Raw genomic sequence first — 18,508 nt, forward strand, 5'->3', positions numbered from 1 at the left:
TCCGCCGCGCGCCGCACACTTCGGCTTTCGCGCCAGAGGCCCGCCTTTTATAGTGACGTGATTACGTCACCTCGTCGCGCGTGCGCAGAGGCGGCCGCGTGGCCACGCCCGGGCCTGTGCGGGGGCGGCGGCGGGGGGGGGCGGTACGGTACCAGCGTCCGCGCAGTAGCCGGCGCCCTTACGGGGAAGGTCTGAGCGCGGCTGGGTGAGTCCTCAAGTCCCCCCCGCGCGGCCCCCGAGGCGGCCGAGTGCGCTGAGTGTCGGAGGGCGGCGCAGGTGCTCGCGGAGCCGCTGGGGTGGGGGATGGGGGCGGATGTTGCAGGGGAAGAGCAGGGGCAGCGGGGGAAGGTCGCGAGTTCTCGGGGTGTTAAGCAGGGAGTCGGGGCGCTTGCAGGGTTGAGGACCCGGAGACCGTGCGGACCCCCGGCTCCAGAGGCCGTCTGAGGTTATCATAGGGGCTTGTCTGCAGTGAAAGGGGATGGCGGGCGCTGCGGGAAAGAAGTTGCGGCGGACTAACTTTCCGGGATTTCCTGGACGCTGCTTGGGAAAGGGGGAGGGAGGCGGCGACGGTTAGGTCCGCAGCGAGGTTAGGGACGAGGGTCTGTAACCGAGGAGCCTCCGCGGGCGAGCCGGGCCGCGGTCGCTGTCCGCGGTGCTGAACCGGTCCTGCAGCAGGAACCCCGTTGAGGGCAGGGCCGTGTCTCCCCTGCCCCGGGCTGGGCGCAGTGCCCTACACCTCCCTGCATGCGCTCCGAAGGGAGAGCTCAGTCTATCAGCGCTGGACACTCAGAGATTAATTCATGGCATTTAGGAAAGCCAATGCTTTGCTCCGGGAAAAGAATTTCATTCCTTTTTTTTTTTTTTTTCTGTCTTTCTTTCTCCCTAGGACAGTCACCTTCAGCTTTTGCACACGCACCGCCCAGTGATTTGCCTCCAGGCCCTGAGCCTTCAGAGCACTTCACTTGATCTTTATCTGTATGGGTCCAGGCTCTTCAGTCAAGGTGAGCTTGCTCATGTGTGTTAAGATGGACTTTCCTAAACTCCCCCAGATGGGAGTCCTGAGCACCCAGGGCAAGGTGAACACAGCAGTTGGGCTCTTCCCCCGCAGTTATACATGAAAAAATACTTTCTTATTTGGAAAAGCGATGGTAGAACTGGGCAGTCTTCCAATAAAGGAAAGACCATGAGTTTCCAGTTGGTTCTCATACTTGTTTGCCTTTCTATGTGTGTGTGCACACGCATGAGGGATGGTGTTCCTGTGTTGAATTTTACAGAGTGGATTTTTTTCCCTTTCTGTTGATTCAATAAAATGTTTACTAGTCTTAGTACCAGCTGCTTGTTTGTTTTCAGTTCCGATTAAGGTTAAAGTGTGAGGAAGTAAGAGGAGGAAATGTGAAATATGTTGAGTTTACCTGATTCGTGGTGTTTTTGGATGCATCTGGCATATAAAAAACGGTGCATCGTAAATAAAAGCGGTTTTGAGTGCATTCGTTCAGTTTATACATTATTATATCTTATATTATTATTATATTAATGTATTATATACATTATTATATTTTTATTTTACTCTTCTTGGGAGAACCAGTTGGTGGAGATTGTAAAACAATCCACTGTTGTAAAGCTGAGGACATTACGGTAACTTTAAATGTTTTTGTTATTTACCAGAAAGCTTATAAGGCAGCTCTGACTAAAGATGACTTCCTTGTTTGCTCAAGAAATTCGCCTTTCTAAAAGACACGAAGAAATGTAAGTTTTTTTTAAAAAAAAGGCTTATCTAAACAAATAAATTGTACTGGCTTTATTAATGAAATATTGTGTGCACAGAAGACTTAAAAATCTGAAAGTGTGTTATTTAAATTTTCTAACACTTGAAGGATTTCGGTGTTAGGGAATTTCACGGTCTCTTAAGAATAACAAAGATTTAAAGGTATAGTTATGTTCTCTTCTTACAATTCTATTATCTAGATAAATTCACCCTTCTTACCTTTGTAGGTTCCTCACTGTTACTTAATGGACTTCTCTACACCTCTTAACCAAGACAGGCTTTATGAGTATGTGACCTGTGTACTCAAAGTCCCTGCACTTGGTTTAATGCTCTAATGTTGCTGTCTTGCAATTCCTAATAGGTTTTTTTTTAAAGGAGCCCCACATTTTCACTTTGCATTAGGCCTTTCAAATTATATAACCGGTTCTTCTCCACCTCTTTCTGTGGGCTCTCATATTTTCCTTTTCTTTGATTAATTATGAGGACTTCTTTCTTGGCTTTCTAAGATCTTTTCCTTATAAAAATGTTCAAATTACTCAATTTTAATTCTATCCTCAAGAACAGCTGTATGAAACATAGCATTTCTAAGGATCTCCACAACTACCTGGAAAATGATTGGACTGTTGCATATATACATATACTACATGTATTTTTTATCATCTGACATTTTTGTTGATCATTTTAGAGGACCAAAAAACTTGTAAAATGAGCATTTGACCAATGAAAAAATTTTTAAAGTATATTGTATACAACAAAGTAGTTTGATAATTAACTTACAACTTTTTACATCTTTCTTCAATTACTGTTTCACCTTGTTGTGAGTATGCATACATACACACAGCCTCTCACTCATATATGGAACCATCATCTTTCTCTTGGAAAAAGAGGAAAAAAATATTTTTATTGCTTCTTCAAACATATGGAAGTTTAGCGCAATTCTAAATGTGTAACATGAGATTCAGGGGTATTGAAGTGTTAAGCAGAAGGTTTCGTATAGCAAGTTATATCAATGTATGTGTGTGGGGAGGTATATATAAGTATGTGTACAAAGGGATATGTATTACAGTTTGCATTTTCACCAAAATTAAAACATGTTTTTAACACTCTAAAATAATTGCAAAGACCATAGAGGCTAAAAAACCAGAAGCATATACTTATGATAGAAATGTTAATGAAAATAAAAATAATTTTACCCATACTTAAGGCTTACTGAACTACCTAAGTTTTTAACTGTCTTATTAATTGACATAATAATTGATTTTCAAGATAGCTTGAACTTGAAATGAGGTACAATTAAGAAATAAATTTTTTATGTTAGTCAAGCAAAAAAGTACCCTTTAAAAAAACTTTATATAATCTTCATTTTTTTCTAGAGTATCACAAAGATTAATGTTACTTCAACAAATGGAGGATAAATTTATAGATAAAAACAAGGAAAAGGCATCTCAAATGAAAGCAGCTGAGACTGCTTTTAAAAGGAACCTTACTCTTTTAACGGTAAGTTTCCATGACTTGAGTATAGATTTTTTTCCCCACCTTTGCAAAAAAAGAATTTAAGTGAATTTCATAATTTTGATATATATAATTTGTTTTGAGTAATAAATGCAATTAATTAAGTACCACCTAGTTTTTAAATCCATGTAAGTTGGATAATATGCATGTGCATTCTTTTTTAAATGAAAAAAAAAATGAAAGTTTGCTTAAGCTAAGTGTTTTTAATCAACCAGAAAAGTCAGTGACCATAGAAGGAATTTAAAGGTCACCTTTGTGCAAGAAGTAATAGATACAAGATGTAGCTTTCCATTTTCCATCTTCTTTTATTTATAGGGAGATCCTAAAAACCCATGAAGTACCTATAATGTTTTTAGATCCAACTCAAAACTATTTAACATCATAAAAACAAGAACAATTTGATTTTGCCCTACTGGGGCCACAGTCAACACGTAGAATTCATATCTAAGATAACAGATTTCCCAGATCTCTCTTGATAGTGATGGAGGAGGTGGTCAAAGTATGTGATTGCGCAGGGCCCCACCATTTGGCCAATGTGCCCATTTGGAGTAAAATCATATGTGTAACATTTTTGGCTGCTTGCTATACTTTGCTTCCAGAATTGTATGGCTTCATCCATAATTAAAACCCTAAAGTTTGCTTCCATTCAAGCTTCCAAGAGATCCTATGACTAAAACATTTGGTAGTAAGGCTATATTATTTAAGTTATAAAGCAGTGTTTTCAGTTTTTTATTGTTAAATATTTTCATCGATAGGCATGATATAGTTATCTTCTGTAGTCACTAGAGGATAAAGGAAGAGGAAAATTCAGTTATCTTCTCAGCTTCTGGCAGTTTGATCCACAGTAATTTAAGTCACAGCCATAGTGCTACCAAAGCATTCTATGTTGCCATATGTCTTCCTTGCCCAATGGTGTTTGCAATATTTATTTTTAAATGGAAATATATAGGATAATCTGGAATTTGCTGTGAAAAGTCAGAAAAACTAAATTAGAAGGCTTGAAGGCTTGATCGCTACTTACCTGCAACAAGTGCAGGTACTATTTGGATTTTTCAAGCATCTTCCTTTTAGTGAGCAAGTATTTGGTGAATGCCCGAAGGGTCCTTACTACTGAGCTAGTTCTGAGCAGAAAGTGGAGTTAACGAAATAATTCAGAGTTCTTTACATCAAATAGCTAACACGCTTAACTGATGACATAAGGTTGTTACACATGGAATATGAGATCTTAGGTGATCAAACATTAAATTATGTGAAATCGTTAGCTCTTTAGGAGTAGGTATAAAAAATCATGGAAAACTGTAATATTCTAACAAGTCTGAGAGGGGAAGCTAAGCTGGAGCTGTCTTTGAATAGGCAGAAGGCGAGGAATTCCATTGAATTCTTACAGAAGAACCAAGACCAAAAGAATGAGTGGCCCTCTTCATGTTTATGGGACCCTGAACTAACTAGCTTGTAAAGTCATGGGAAACGAGGCTGGATATGTTTTGTGAGACCGACTGAAGAAGTTGAGACTTGATCTGTAGGGATAATACAGTACTAAACGTGTTTAAGTAAAAGAAAAATAGAGACTTATATAAGCAGCATATGGGTATTTAAGAAAGATTCATTTCCTATTTAGATGCTATGTGATTTGCTGAATGGAGAGATTAGATTTAAGAAGAAGAGCTAAGAAATCATTGCCATATCTGGAAGGAAGATAATGAACCTAGTTTCATAGTCATTAGAAACAAGTTTGGTATGGTGTTTTTTTCCCTGATACAAAAGTAATATATTCTCACTGTAAAAAACTTGAAAAAGCAAAGATGAAATAGCATACTTTCCATATCATCCCACCCGGCTAGAAATTAATGTTTTTGTAAATTTCCCTTTAGTCTTTTATTAGCAGACATGCCCCCCACCCCTACGCAGAGAGCGCGACATGGGGGCTCGATCCCCGGACTACAGGATCGTGACCTGAGCCCAAGGTAGATGCTTAACCAATTGAGCCATCCAGGCACCCCTGACTTTTTTTTAAACATACTTTGAATACTTGTATATGCAATTTTTTAAAATTCTGCCTTCCCTCTTATTATTTTGTTTTAAACTTTGGAAATAATTTTAAGGGCTGTACCATAGAGGTTATTGTCAAAGTGACCTAAATAGGACTTGATCACGGAATTTTCAGTTGAGAGGAACTTTAAAAAGCATATAGATTAGAGTTTAACTTAAGGCTTTAATTTTTTTTTAGCATAAAATTTTTTTTCAAAGATTTAAAATAGGTAAAAGTGGACCTGCTTTGGCCCAGAGGCCCATCCATTAAGCTCCTCCTTGCCTGCTCTATTGTGGCTTTAAGGAATGGTGAAAACCACTGACCTGCACTTGATTCCCTAATTTAGAGATGAGGAAACCATAAAGTGAGTACTCCTAATACCCCTTGTCAGGAACAGGTTCAGTTACATCAGGATACGTACTTAGGTACAGAGTACACTTTTTAAATGGTTCTGCTGAAATTGGAAATCCCTGTAAAGATACTAGCAAAATAAGAATAAGCTTATTTTTACTATCCATTATTTGACCTTATGTAGATGCTCTGACCAATATAAGAAATGCCAACAGGGACTAAACTTTAATTTCTGGAAAGGAAGATATAATCCTAACACTTTTAAGTGATAAGGGTATATACTTAGAAAAGCCAAAGCTGTTTAAAACCAGTATATTAAAATAAATAAATAAATAAATAAATAAATAAATAAATAAATAAAAATAAAACCAGTATATTAATAAAATCTTTAAAGAAAAAAAAAAAGGCGGGGGGCAGCCCAGGTGGCTTAGCGTTTTAGTGCCGCCTTCAGCCCAGGGCCTGATCCTGGGGACCTGGGATCGAGTTCCGTATCGGGCTCCCTGCGTGGAGCCTGCTTCTCCCTTTGCCTGTGTCTCTGCCTCTCTCTCTATGTCTCTCTTGAACAAATAAAATCTTTAAAAAAAAAACAGTATATTATGAATTGAGTAAAATTAATGGATAAAAGGTAAACATTCAAAAATCAGAACAAAATATATATATTCTCATATGGAAAATATGAGATCATATTTACCTTAGCAATGAGATTATAAAATACTTGGCAATGCTCTTCACACGGGATATGCATGATTGGTACAAAGATAATTCTTACACTTCAGTGGAAGATTTAAAATCTAAATGGAGACATAAGCCTTTATCCTGACAGGGAAACTATTGTTTTTCTGAAGTCAACAATTAACAGTGTTATTTTATATTTAATAGAACCCCACCAAAATTTGCATCAAACCCAACAAACTTTCTCTAACTGTATTTGGAAAAATAAAAGAATGTTTTAGAAATGAAAATAACAAAAAAGACTAATACCCAAAGTTTCCAGCAGAATAGTAAAAGAATGGACATGAATTTAAGTAGTGAAGAAAATTCACACTGAAGGTTTAGTCAGTAAATATTCACGGATGACAATGGATTGTTAGTTTCTGTTAGTTTCCCTCTTGAGAATAAAATAAAATGTATCTGCATTTTAAAAACAAATGTAATCAGTACAGATTTGGACAAGAAAATAGTGTTTCTATAAATACTTCCATGATGTAAACTGTCATCTCTTCGACCTTCCCTACCCCCTACCCCCACCAACAAAACTTAGTTTAACCCAAAAAGGCAATTTTGTGGTAGTGAACATCATCTTGTGAGGAAGACAGACAAATATTCCAGCGTGAGAAAGAATGGGAGTGTGCTACAGCAGATTAGAGCTATGGCGAGTGCTTCCCTTAAGGTGCGTTCTGGAAGCATTCTTGGGGCAACTGGCAGTTAGAGCCTTCAACAGACTGCCTTCCCTCCCCACTCCCAGAATAGCCAGTGACTTACAGGACTGAGTCCTCCTCACATTTCTCACTTTCTCCAATTCAGTAAAGAGCAAGTTTAATGAATGCTTGAGTGTTCCTTGTACCAGTGACCCCATATCTCCTGCTTTAGTATCTTGTTTTTTCAATCCCAGAAATTGCCCCTTCAGCAGATTAAAAGGTCAAACCCAGCCCAGCCATGGCTGGCTTCACTGTATATATTTATGGGAAGATCTATATTGCTGTGTTGGGAGGGAGGGACATTTCTAGGGAGGGAGAAAAAAAGAAATCTCAGTACAAAGAATTTTTGTGCTCATAGTTTATCTTTCCTAATCATGAGTCAACTCATTTACAGAGGCTGCTGAATCCTGCCATAGAGTAACATTTACACTACTATCCATACTGAAAACTTTTTGAATTGTTACAAAATACTTCAAACCTATGTAGAGGAAGGAATAGAAGAATCTATTTCCATGTGCTAATCACCCAGATTCAGTTATTTTCTTTTTTTCAAATTTATCTATTCATATTCATGAGAGACACAGACACACACACACACACACACACACACACACACACACACACACACGGGCAGACTTCTCCTTCACAGGTTGCCCAATGCAGGACTTGATCCCTGGACCCGGGATCACACCATGAGCTGAAAGCAGACAGACACTCAACCGATGAGCCACCCAGGCATCCCAGATTCAGTAATTTCCAAAACAGAGGCAATCTTATTTCATCTACACCCCTCACCTTTACCCTCAGCCCTTCAAATTATTTTGAAGCTAATCTTCAGACATCATGTTGTTTTATCTATAAATATCACATCTGTTTCATCAGTGTTGATCACTCAAAGATAAAGACTATTTTAAGTACAATCACAACTCCATGATCAATGTAAGAAATTAACAGTAATTCCTCAAATATTCAGTCAGGATTCAGATCTCCCTGAATCCTTTTTTTTTTAAACATTTGTTTGAATCTGGATTCAAATACAATACGGTACGTAATTGATTGATAAGGCTCTCAAATCCCTAAAAGTTCTCTCTGCCTTTTTTTTTATACCCCTTTTTAATTTATTTGTTGAAGGAATTGGTTCATTTCTCCTATAGTTTCCACCTGTCTGGTTATTCCTATTACATTGCTGAGGTATCATTAGTATGTTCCTCTGTTTCCTGTACTTACCATGAATTGATAGGACTAAGTTGTATTATACAGCAGAAATATAATGCAAGTAATTTTAAATTTTCTAGTAACAACTTTTTTTTTTAAGTTTTTATTTAAGTAATCTCTACACCCAACATGGGGCTGGAACTCATGACCCTGATCAAGCATCCCATGCTCCTCCCAATTGAGCCCCCCACCAGGTACCCCTCTAGTAACCACTTTTAATAAAGTTAAAACACATAGATTAAACAAAGTATTAAAATTAATTTCATATTTTAATTTTATATTTCAAATGTAGTCACTATTGAAAGTTAGTAAATATTTTATGTTCTTTTTTATTGCCAAGCCTTCAAAATTCAGTGTATATTTTCATTTATAGGGCCTCTTAATTCAGACTTGTCACATTTCAAGTGCTCAGCAGCTATATGAGGCTAATGGATTCTGCATTAATAGTGCAGATGTAGAGGCCTGTCAGATTCAAGTTCAGTGTTTGGTCACCTCTCTTTCTGGAATGTTAGCAGTCATTGATGATCATGGCCTAGATATGTTCATTAAGGATTGCAAAAATTGATGTTCAGATTCTTCTATTTCTTCTCATTTTATTGCTAATAATTTATAAGAAGATAAACTTCCCCTCACCAACTCTTTGGTTACACTGCAGTACATTTCATACAGGAAAAAAAGCATGATGAGTGCTTGATTCTTTCTGTGTACTTGGTTCTCAAAAAAAGGTTTGTTCTCTAGTATCCTCCAGAAGTGACCAGTTAGATGTTGATGTTTTTAAATATTTCTGTGATTTGAAAGGTCTCAATCCACTTCAATTTGTAGTTCCACTGATGCTCAAATTATCCCATTTTTACCAAGTGGGAACCTCCAAGTTAGCTCCTGAACTCCTTTCACATGATCTTAACAGTCTTTGATTGTTTTCTCTCTTTCTGGTATGATATCTTTTAGGCCATCATTTGCTGCTTAGACCTAAATTTGGCCTTTGCTCCAAGTAGCCGTGGATTCTTTTGATAGGAATATATGTTTAGAGCCCTTAATCTGGGCATGAGGGGTGTTTATTACAACTTTTTTAAAGATAAAATTCATCAAGAGCTCATATGAATAATTCCATTTGGATTACATGATTGTAAGACTTTTAACTTAAAATCACCAGTCTTCTACCTCTAACATTTTTCTCGTTAAACAAAAAATCGCAGTTCCTAAAAAAATTTCCAATACCAATGTAATTATGCATTTATTTTATCCCATGATATAGGCAGCACTACCAGCAACAAGATGATTACTGAGTATGGTTTTAAGTCACATACTTTTTACAATTCTTTTTGTCCTTGATGTATATCTCACTACAGACGCTCAGTCAAAATACTGTGTTTCTAAGACCACCTGATGTACTTTTTCTTGATGTGGTTATGCCACCAACTAGATTAGATTTGTTTCCTTTTGTCCTCCATTTTTAGGGATTGCTTTTTCATTTTTTCTATGACTGTATACATTTTTAAATGGTCTAATGGCAGATCTCTAAGACAAGATATCAAGGTCTGGTCAGGTAAGTCTAGCCTCTCTTCATCTGCCCTTTTTCCTTTTCTTCCCCCACTCCCTTGAGTACTTTTTTTTTTTTTTAAGTTTTTAATTTATACTCAGGAAACATTTGACACCTAGTCATTTGTTTATATAATGAATATTTAAGTGTTTAGTATGCACCCTGCACTTTGTTAGATTCTCGGATGCTTAAAGGTTGTATGAGATGCAGTCTGTACCTCTGGCAGCATATAGTCAAACAGAAGGTTCTTAACTGGAAGTAATAGGATAAAACTCACTGAAGAAGGCAAAGATTCTTCAGTCAGGCTAAGGAATTCATACTTTATCCTCTGTGTAGTGGGTATCTGTTTTTTTTTTTTTTTAATCTAGGTAAAGATACTTAAAGTAGTAGTTTTAGCAAAACTAATCAATTTCTTATGTGGTTAAAGTAAAATGAGATATAGTCCAAGTACATATTTATTGAACAAGTAAGTGTGATAATAAGGCCACAGCACTGAGAATGGCATGGACAGGCTAGTGGAGACATCCTGATGGAATGATCTATGGACCTGTGAATTTTTAAACGTCAGAGAATAAGAACAGTTGAAGGTAGAAGATACAGCATAGGTGTTTAGGGGAATAGAATTCCTGCTATCGTACATCCAGTAGGAATAAGTGGAGTATAGGTTTTATTAGGTTGAGAAATAAGGGCTAGGAAGAAAAGATATCTCTCCTTTTTTCCCCCCAAAGAGACAGTCTTGGAGAGAAAAAAAGTAAAAAGATGAGGACAGATGTCACAAATCTTAAGAAAGCCCACACTTAGGATTAAGAAGAGAAAAGGGAGCCAACTAAGGAGAAAGTGAAGTAGGAGTCAGAGAGGTAAGCAAAACATCTAAGAAAGTAAAATCTCACTTAAGAAAGAAGTGCTCTGGAGGGGTGATAATCCCTTGTCGACAGGCTACAGAGATGACAGTCAAGTTACTAACCATAGACCTGTTTTACCAGGCTGCAGATCCCTGCTCATATCTACTCTTTCATCACAAGTCTGATCTTCTAGGAGAGAGATTCAGTATCCTTATTTTACGGTGTTTAAGAGAAGTGTTTATCATCTTGTCTACAGGTGCTAGTGGCACCTAGATCTACCCACTAACAATACATTTATAACTGTTCTTATAATGGTGTCAATGAAACTGTGAGTCTATTGTTTGTTTGATTTATAAAAGCAAAAAATAACTTTTCTAGGACCTTGTAAAATCTCAGTGCAATCACAGAAGAGTTAATCTTCGCTATCTGTTGTAGCATTGGCATCAAAAGCTCTTTAGCATGTGTCTTAGCCATAAACTTCTGGTAGGGAATAGACACTGCTAATAGATGGGCTTTTTATCCCTAAATTGGTGGTTTTCCCCTTCAAATCACCTTCTTCGAGACAGCAGGTGCATTAATGGTTGTGCAACTTTGGGGAGTCCCTTTAGGGAATTTCCTGTTTTTCCCTTTTACATTTCACACCCATTCCTTGCTCCCGCCACTGCCATCTGCTCGCTCTTTTCTCCTGTTCAGCATTGGATTCTTCACACCCCACTCCCACGTCCTTTTCCATCTCTCTCCGTCTGTCCAACAGCCCTGTACTTAGATTGCTCCAATGCTTGTACATGGATCAGAGAACTTTCTCTTTTTGATCAACTCACTAAGCTCAAAGGAGAGACAAAATTTACACAGCCTCCAGCCAAGGCCTCTGTGAACTTGACAAACATAAGCAAGCACAAGACAACATAGGTGCCAATTTGGGGCGCATTAAACAGAGCTCAGTGTTTCACTAACAACTTGGAGATTCCTTTATTTCTGGGCATGTACTTCATCCACATATCAAGGTTACATCTTTATCAGGGTATGAATTAAGTGTAATTACCCCTGTGTTTCTACAACCGTAAGAGAAAATGTACACACCCACAAGTTAAACTACAAATTAAAGCACAGTGCTTAACTGGCATCAGCTGATTGATGTACGACTCAGCCATAAAGCTGGCCATTGAAAATGCCCCAGAAATCTAGTCCTAAAAACATATAGCAAAAAGGTTCTTGTTGCAAAGTACTGAGGTACCTCATTGACTTTCTTTTAAATATGTGGAGGATTTGCATAAGTATAAAATTAAAAAATAGAATACTGAACAGATGAAATGTGTGACATTAATACACTATTTGCATGATCTGGACTAGAACTCTTTACTTTTAAGGTTAGCACAGTGTGGAGCAGACTGTCTGACTGTTTTTATATCTGAGTATTTGACCGTTTTTTCCATCTGGCTGTTTTTAATGGTTTTAGAGCTAAGCTAGTGTCCTGAGCAATTTTAGAAGAAAGTCCTTTTTGCAAGAATTATTGGCATTTACTATTTTAAATGAAAGGAAGACCTTGAAAGCGCCATGCACCCCACTGCCATTTTTTATTTTAAAATAAGAAATGCTACTTTCTCTATCTGAAACTGGTTAATTAAGTAGTGATCAGTCCTCCTCCTTCCATGCCCTTCCTTCAGTTCAGACTGCATATCTAGAGAAGAGCTGAGAGATTTGGGATATAGCCATTGCTATTACAGGTACCACTTGCGTGTGTTACGTAAATACATTTTGTTTCTAAAACGCTGATACCTATTATAGGACATAGAAGCAGCAGAAAAGTCTCTACAGACCCGGATTCACTCAATTCCATCACCAGAGTTGGTTTCTCTTGAGGTAAGAATCTTAAAGAATTAATGTCTAGGAAGAGACCCCATTCTGTTAGTAGTGAGTTGTAAGTGAATGGTGGTTATACGTGTGTATTTTTCAGATTTATTTGTTTAGTAAAATAAGGTCTGTCTGACTGATCCTTCCATGTCCACAGTGCTGTGCTTTGTACACAGTAGGTAACTGGTAAGTATCTTGATTTTTAGAAATGTATCAAGTGAAAATTTTTTAAAGATCCTATGTCTTTTCATCTAGAACAACTATCTTGTTAAACCATAACAGACAGTATGCACTCAATCTTAAGATGACAGCATGCCTCACCAAAGTGCTTTTCCTGTTGGCTAATGTTAGCACTTTGGTCCCTTCACCAAATTTCAACCAAAGCTATTTAAATGCATATTATCATGCAGCATAGTGTGGCTTTTGTCTGTTTTATTTTGCTCAGTTCAAGAACAGATTGGGAAGACTGTTGGCAAAAATAAACCCTATTTGGTATATGAATATATCTGTGATGAAAGGAAATTTACTCCATATAGAATAGTTTAATTTTATATTCTTAATGACCTTTTTCAAATACAGTTTTGCTTGCTGCCGAAGCAGGGATGTGAATAGACTCAAAATGAAAGGCTGAGAATTTGCCCTTCAATTTTCTGTGTCATCTAGGGTAATAAGAAAAGGCAGCGATCAAGGATAGAAAGAACTGTGGTACAAAGTTGTGCCTTGGGCATGTCTTTTTCTTTGTTGAATTCTCCAATACCTTCCTCTGGCCTCTACAGGCCCCGCACAATAGGGGTTAATCCAGCCGTGAATGGTAGAGAAACTCCCAACCACAGGCCTGGGTTGGTATTTTTCTTAGCTAGTCTTGCACAGCAGGATGACCTCTATTTTAAGTGTGTCAGGCTATTTCTCAGACCACATGCATAGAAGGATAGATATGTAGAACCACTCACCATTTTCAACTTTCAGAACCCCTGTACCTTGTTAGTGTGCAGAGTGAGTCATTATGTGTTCTTAATGCTATGTAATTCTTTGGCTGAATTTCCCAAAATGAGATCGATAGTGATGAGCCAATATAAAATGCCCTCCTATGATACAGAGCTTTTTGGCAGCTTACTTTTCTTTGGCCCCCTAGCGCAGTCACCCAAAAAACCATCAAAGCTTGTAGATATTATATGGTGATTTTGCATGAGCTTCTAGAACTTAGAGATTTGCTGTAAATCAGGCCAACATGATAGGTCTCAACTTCCAAGTTATTGGAATTAAAAATGGTTACATGATAATTGGTATTATTTTCTCAGTATACCAAAAAAAAAAAAAAAACAACCAACCTGGGAAGAAACTACAGTTTACCATATCTAGTGTTCTTCTAAAAGATATAGTGAATGTGTATTTTAAGTGTTTGTCCCCATATAATTAAGGAGTCAATTTCCCTGAGTCCTGGACTATAACATACTAGTTATGTTTCAGTTCCTGACCGCATCCCAGGTCAGACCTTTTTATGTCAGTCGCAAAGCAGCTGTTTGTGTTCAATCGTTTCATTGTATGGGTAATAATTTGGTATGGGATTTGGAACAGTAAACAAAAACATTTAATGACGGGTGTCCTAGAGGATACCACTGGTATTAATTACAAGGTTGGCCACAAGAGGGCGTGTAAAATCACAATAAAATCCTAAAACCTGTCATTCTGCCAGGCTCTGGTTTTACTGAGAAATTTGAAAATTAACACTAGTAAGTAGCCAGATTTCTTTCTAAAATTAACATAAAATATTCTGTAGAGGAAGTGCATTCTACGTATATGTGTGTGTGTGTGTGTGTACACGCACACACACACTTCAGTGAATAAACATTTAGACTATTATGAAGAGCCAAGTTCAATTGCTTGATATGCTTTTTTACTTTTGGATGTTGTTTTTTTTTCCAGACTCTTTACTGGGCATCAGTAGAAGAATATATTCCCAAATGGGAACAGTTTCTTTTAGGAAGAGCACCATATCCTATCGGTGTTGAAAATGAAAACGAAGCAGAAAATACCGTTCAAAATGAGGCTCAGGGATAACTTCTTCACGTACTCTTTAAAAAAAAAAAAATCAAAACAAAACCTGTTTCATACAGCTGAATATTAAAGAATATGCAGATCATTTCAGGCACCTTAGGAATCGAACATGTTCATATTGTCCCATTACCTCCTCGATGACATGAAGATAGGAGAATCTGCTGACAAGCAGATTCACTTTGAGACCTGCTACTACTTCAGGGTCGTGAATTTGCCTTCTGCCAAACCCACGGGAGTGTTAACAGCGAATGCTGAAAGGTAAACTGTTTATTAAATAAGTTGCTAAATAAGCATTGTGTCATTTTTATTTTATTTAAGATTTTTATTTATTTATTCATGAGAGACACAGAGAGAGAGGGGCAGAGACACAGGCAGAGGGAGAAGCAGGCTCCTTGCAGGGAGCTGGACATGGGACTCGATCCCCCCGTCTCCAGGATCAGGCCCTGGGCCGAAGGTGGCGCTAAACCGCTGAGCCACCGGGGCTGCCCCATGTTGTGTCATTTTTTAAAAAGTCATTTACAGTCATTCTCATCTAACCAGTGAATACCAGTTGTTCTGATTTTACATTTTCTAGAATGGTTTTGGTTACTTTATTATGGGGATTGGGTTTAGTACAGAATCAAAGTGGCTGTTGGCCCATTATTATAGATTTTTTAACAGAAAAAATAGAGGCACTTAACTGCTTCGGTATAGTATTTACTAGACAATGGATTCATAGGATGTTGTCCCTCATAGATAATCAAACCTCTGAAGGTTCTGGAAGAAGGAACTAAACTACAAAGCATTCAGTAAGTAGCCAGTTTCACGGGGAGCTCAGACGTGGTTCTGAAAAAGGTCACCTATCAGAGCTAGGAACGCTTATTGGATTTTTGACTTGGTTATTTAAGTACTACCGGCCCTGTGAATGCAAGTGACTCCTCTCATCTTTTCATCTTTAAACTTGCCCTTCCGTCTCCCTTCTGTTTTCATTATTTGTGAAACAACTGTCAGAAAGCTTTGTGGCTCCTCACTCCTCCACTGCTTAAACATTCAAGAATTTTTTAATTTTTCTGATTACAGAGGCAGCTCCTGCTAGTAAGGGTATCTATGCTCAGTACAATTTAAGAGTTTAAAATTTTCAAACCGCTTTGTGTTTTTAAATGAAGACACTAGGACAAGCTTAAAAAAAACCCGCTATATTGAAACGTCCATTGTGCTGATAAGTTCCTTTAAAGTACCATCTTGGAAATATCCTGTTGAGTGGGTGTTGGTGTGGGTAACAATAACGTTGTTTTCATAATATGCGCTGGCAGATTAGCACACTTCTCTACAGTGTTAACAGTTGTAATTAAGGAATAAACAGCACAGAGTGTCAGTCCGATGACAATTTCATCTATAGTGTCACAATACAAAATGTCACAAAATATTAGAACTGTTATATAACTATAAAAAGTACCGGCTTAAAAGCTGAAAGCCTTTTTAAAAAAGGAAGACAGAGAAAGAAAGAAAAAAGAAAACTGGCATAGAGACCAGAACAATTTATACCTTCTCAAGACTGTTCTGACATGAAAATAAATTGATAAATTTTTTTCCCCGTTACATCACAGTTTGGTTTCTAGCCATCCAGTTGATTTAGCAGGAGAATGCAGGGCTTTTTAGCAGCTTTGAATTGGTAAACAGATTTAGATGTAGTAGAAAGGAACATGAGGAAGTTTTTTTTTTTAACATCCAATCTTTCCCAGCATATGCACATAAGAAGGTGAATGAAGCGATGTGAAACTTATTTCTCTTTAGTCAAGTGAAAAAAAAAGGCTAAACATTTGTTGAGATGGTAAAATATTGTGTCAAGCAAGTAGGCACATTCCAGAATTAAACAGTGGTTGATACGTTAACATCCTCAAATATTTGAGTGCACACTTCCTTTGAGTTCTGTAAATTAAATCACCAGTAGGTTAGATTAAAATACAAAATGAATAGCAATTTAACCGTCTCAGAAAAGGTGGTTTTTTTTTTCTCCCCTAAATTGACTAACTTGCTAAATAGTTTCTGAAAAGAGTGTACATTTAATAGACCTGGGTTACGACTTGGGGCAGAAGGGATGTCACTGCTAGTTTTAACTATACCATCTCCCCCATTACTAGTAAATACCTCAAAAACTCCCACAGATGACTTTATTCCTGGCCCCCACAGAGCTTCCCCCCCTTCCCTCCTTGTAGACTGTAACAGATTGCACCACATGGTGTATGTTTAAAAAAAAATTTCCATAGGGACCTAGATACCCCATTAAAGGGCTTTATATTCCTCATGGCAAATTAGCTTTACATAGGAATTTCCAACCATTGTTTTCTGTAAGGAGGGAAGAAATACCATATCTTTTTTTTAATTTTATTTATTTATTCATGAGAGACAGAGAGAGAGAGAGAGAGAGAGGCAGAAACACAGGCAGAGGGAGAAGCAGGCTCCATGCAGGAAGCCTAACATGGGACTCGATCCCTGGACCCCAGGATCCCACCGCTGGCTGAAGGCAGTGCTAAACCGCTGAGCCACCCAGGCTGCCCAGAAATACCATATCTAATGTATATTTTGTATATTGCTCTTAGTAGGAATCAGATAAGGAACAAGAAAGATCATCTACTTATACTACCCATCCCCCCCAACCCCGCCAATTCAGCACCCTTACCGTATGCTACATTGTACTTCCTACTCATGAAAACTATGAATTTGTTTTTTTGGTTTTTGTTTTTGGAGGTTTTCTATAATACCGGGATTTTCAAAATAAAGGTCATTTCAAGATTTTCTTTGCACAGCCTTTCTTGGATTATTGCAAGTGCATAAATACTCAAAGCTCATTTTCTGCTGGAACACTTTTAGTATATGAAATTATTAAACTATAAACCAGTTTTTCTCCAAACTTCAAAAAAATAAATCTTACTAAGGAAAAGCCCAATATTCTAGAAATCAGACATCTGGTCTTTCCTGGGCATTGGGAGCAGTGTGAATGAAAACAAGGTCAAATGCACAGTTTTTCTTTTGCATTACATACAAGGTGTTTTCACTTGTCAGCTGAAGACCTAAAGGGCTGTAATTATCTTTCTTCACAATTTGGTCTTCTCTGCCTCATCCCCTTTTCCATCAAAAAAAAAAAAAAAATTTCTTAAAAGGGACGCCTGGGTGGTTCAGCGGTTAAGCGTCTGCCTTCCAGCCCAGGGGGTGATCCTGGAGTCCCAGGATCAAGTTCGGGCTCCCTGCATGGAGCCTGCTTCTCCTTCTGTGTCTCTGCCCTTCTCTCTCTGTGTCCCTCATGAATAAATAAAATCTTTAAAAAAGAGAGATGTATATGTATTTACGTGTATTTATTTTTGAATCAAAATTAAACTTATTTGGGCAGCCCAGGTGGCTCAGCGGTTTAGCGCTGCCTTCAGTCCAGGGCCTGGTCCTGGAGACCCAGGATCGAGTCCCACATTGGGCTTCCTGTGTGGAGCCTGCTTCTCCTTCTGCCTGTGTCTCTGCCTCTCTCTCTCTCTCTCTCTCTCTCTCTCTCTCTTTCTCTCTCTCTGTCTCTCATGAATTCATAAATGAATGAATAAAATCTTTTTAAAAAAAATTGTCATATCTACGATAACTGGAGACAAGCCTGGGGGTAGGAGTGGGAGGTTTGGAAAAACCAGGGTTTGCAATCACAGGGGTAAAGTATTAAACTTTAAACCCCATCACGTAGGTCTTAGACTGTAAAATTCATGCACAAGGCCATGAATGTGGCTTTTACACAAAATATATTCTTTTCTTTTCCTTCCTTATTCTATTAGTCTTTTTTACTCTAAGCCAATTCATATTCTTTACCTTTTTTTTAAAAAGACTTTTAAAAAGTTGTAAATCTTTCTAAAGAGTTTCCACCCTCCCTGTTTCATGAATTGCCTAAACATAATAGCTACATGGCTTAAAAAACGCTTT

At 37.9% G+C, this 18,508-nt stretch overlaps 1 protein-coding gene across 3 annotated transcripts; it reads left to right on the top strand.

Annotated features, from left to right (window-relative positions):
• The first annotated feature begins 102 nt into the window (after window positions 1-102).
• Window positions 103-14,848, top strand: C7H3orf14 (chromosome 7 C3orf14 homolog). Of its 3 annotated transcripts, none has more exons than XM_041763462.1 (6): window positions 103-205; window positions 887-1,001; window positions 1,666-1,746; window positions 3,139-3,262; window positions 12,458-12,532; window positions 14,447-14,848. In XM_041763462.1, exons 3-6 carry the CDS (start codon window positions 1,694-1,696, stop codon window positions 14,579-14,581), a joined length of 387 nt encoding a protein of 128 aa, XP_041619396.1. In that variant the 5' UTR covers window positions 103-205; window positions 887-1,001; window positions 1,666-1,693; the 3' UTR covers window positions 14,582-14,848. The 3 variants fall into 3 exon arrangements, with proteins under 3 accessions (XP_041619396.1, XP_041619399.1, XP_041619397.1); XM_041763465.1 differs by having other exon boundaries at window positions 126-205; window positions 892-1,001; XM_041763463.1 differs by lacking the exon at window positions 103-205 and adding an exon at window positions 338-445.
• The last annotated feature ends 3,660 nt before the right edge of the window (window positions 14,849-18,508 follow it).

The sequence above is a fragment of the Vulpes lagopus genome, chromosome 7, assembly GCF_018345385.1.
Source record: "Vulpes lagopus strain Blue_001 chromosome 7, ASM1834538v1, whole genome shotgun sequence".
NCBI classification, from domain to species: domain Eukaryota; kingdom Metazoa; phylum Chordata; class Mammalia; order Carnivora; family Canidae; genus Vulpes; species Vulpes lagopus.

What these genes read in the sequence shown, in the direction of transcription:
- C7H3orf14 (XM_041763462.1), top strand. Translation starts at nt 1,694, where the DNA reads ATGACTTCCTTGTTTGCTCAAGAAATTCGCCTTTCTAAAAGACACGAA. An exon ending in TCTAAAAGACACGAAGAAAT is followed by an intron (nt 1,747 to 3,138) that starts GTAAGTTTTTTT and finishes ATTTTTTTCTAG; the next exon opens with AGTATCACAAAGATTAATGT. An exon ending in CAGAGTTGGTTTCTCTTGAG is followed by an intron (nt 12,533 to 14,446) that starts GTAAGAATCTTA and finishes TTTTTTTTCCAG; the next exon opens with ACTCTTTACTGGGCATCAGT.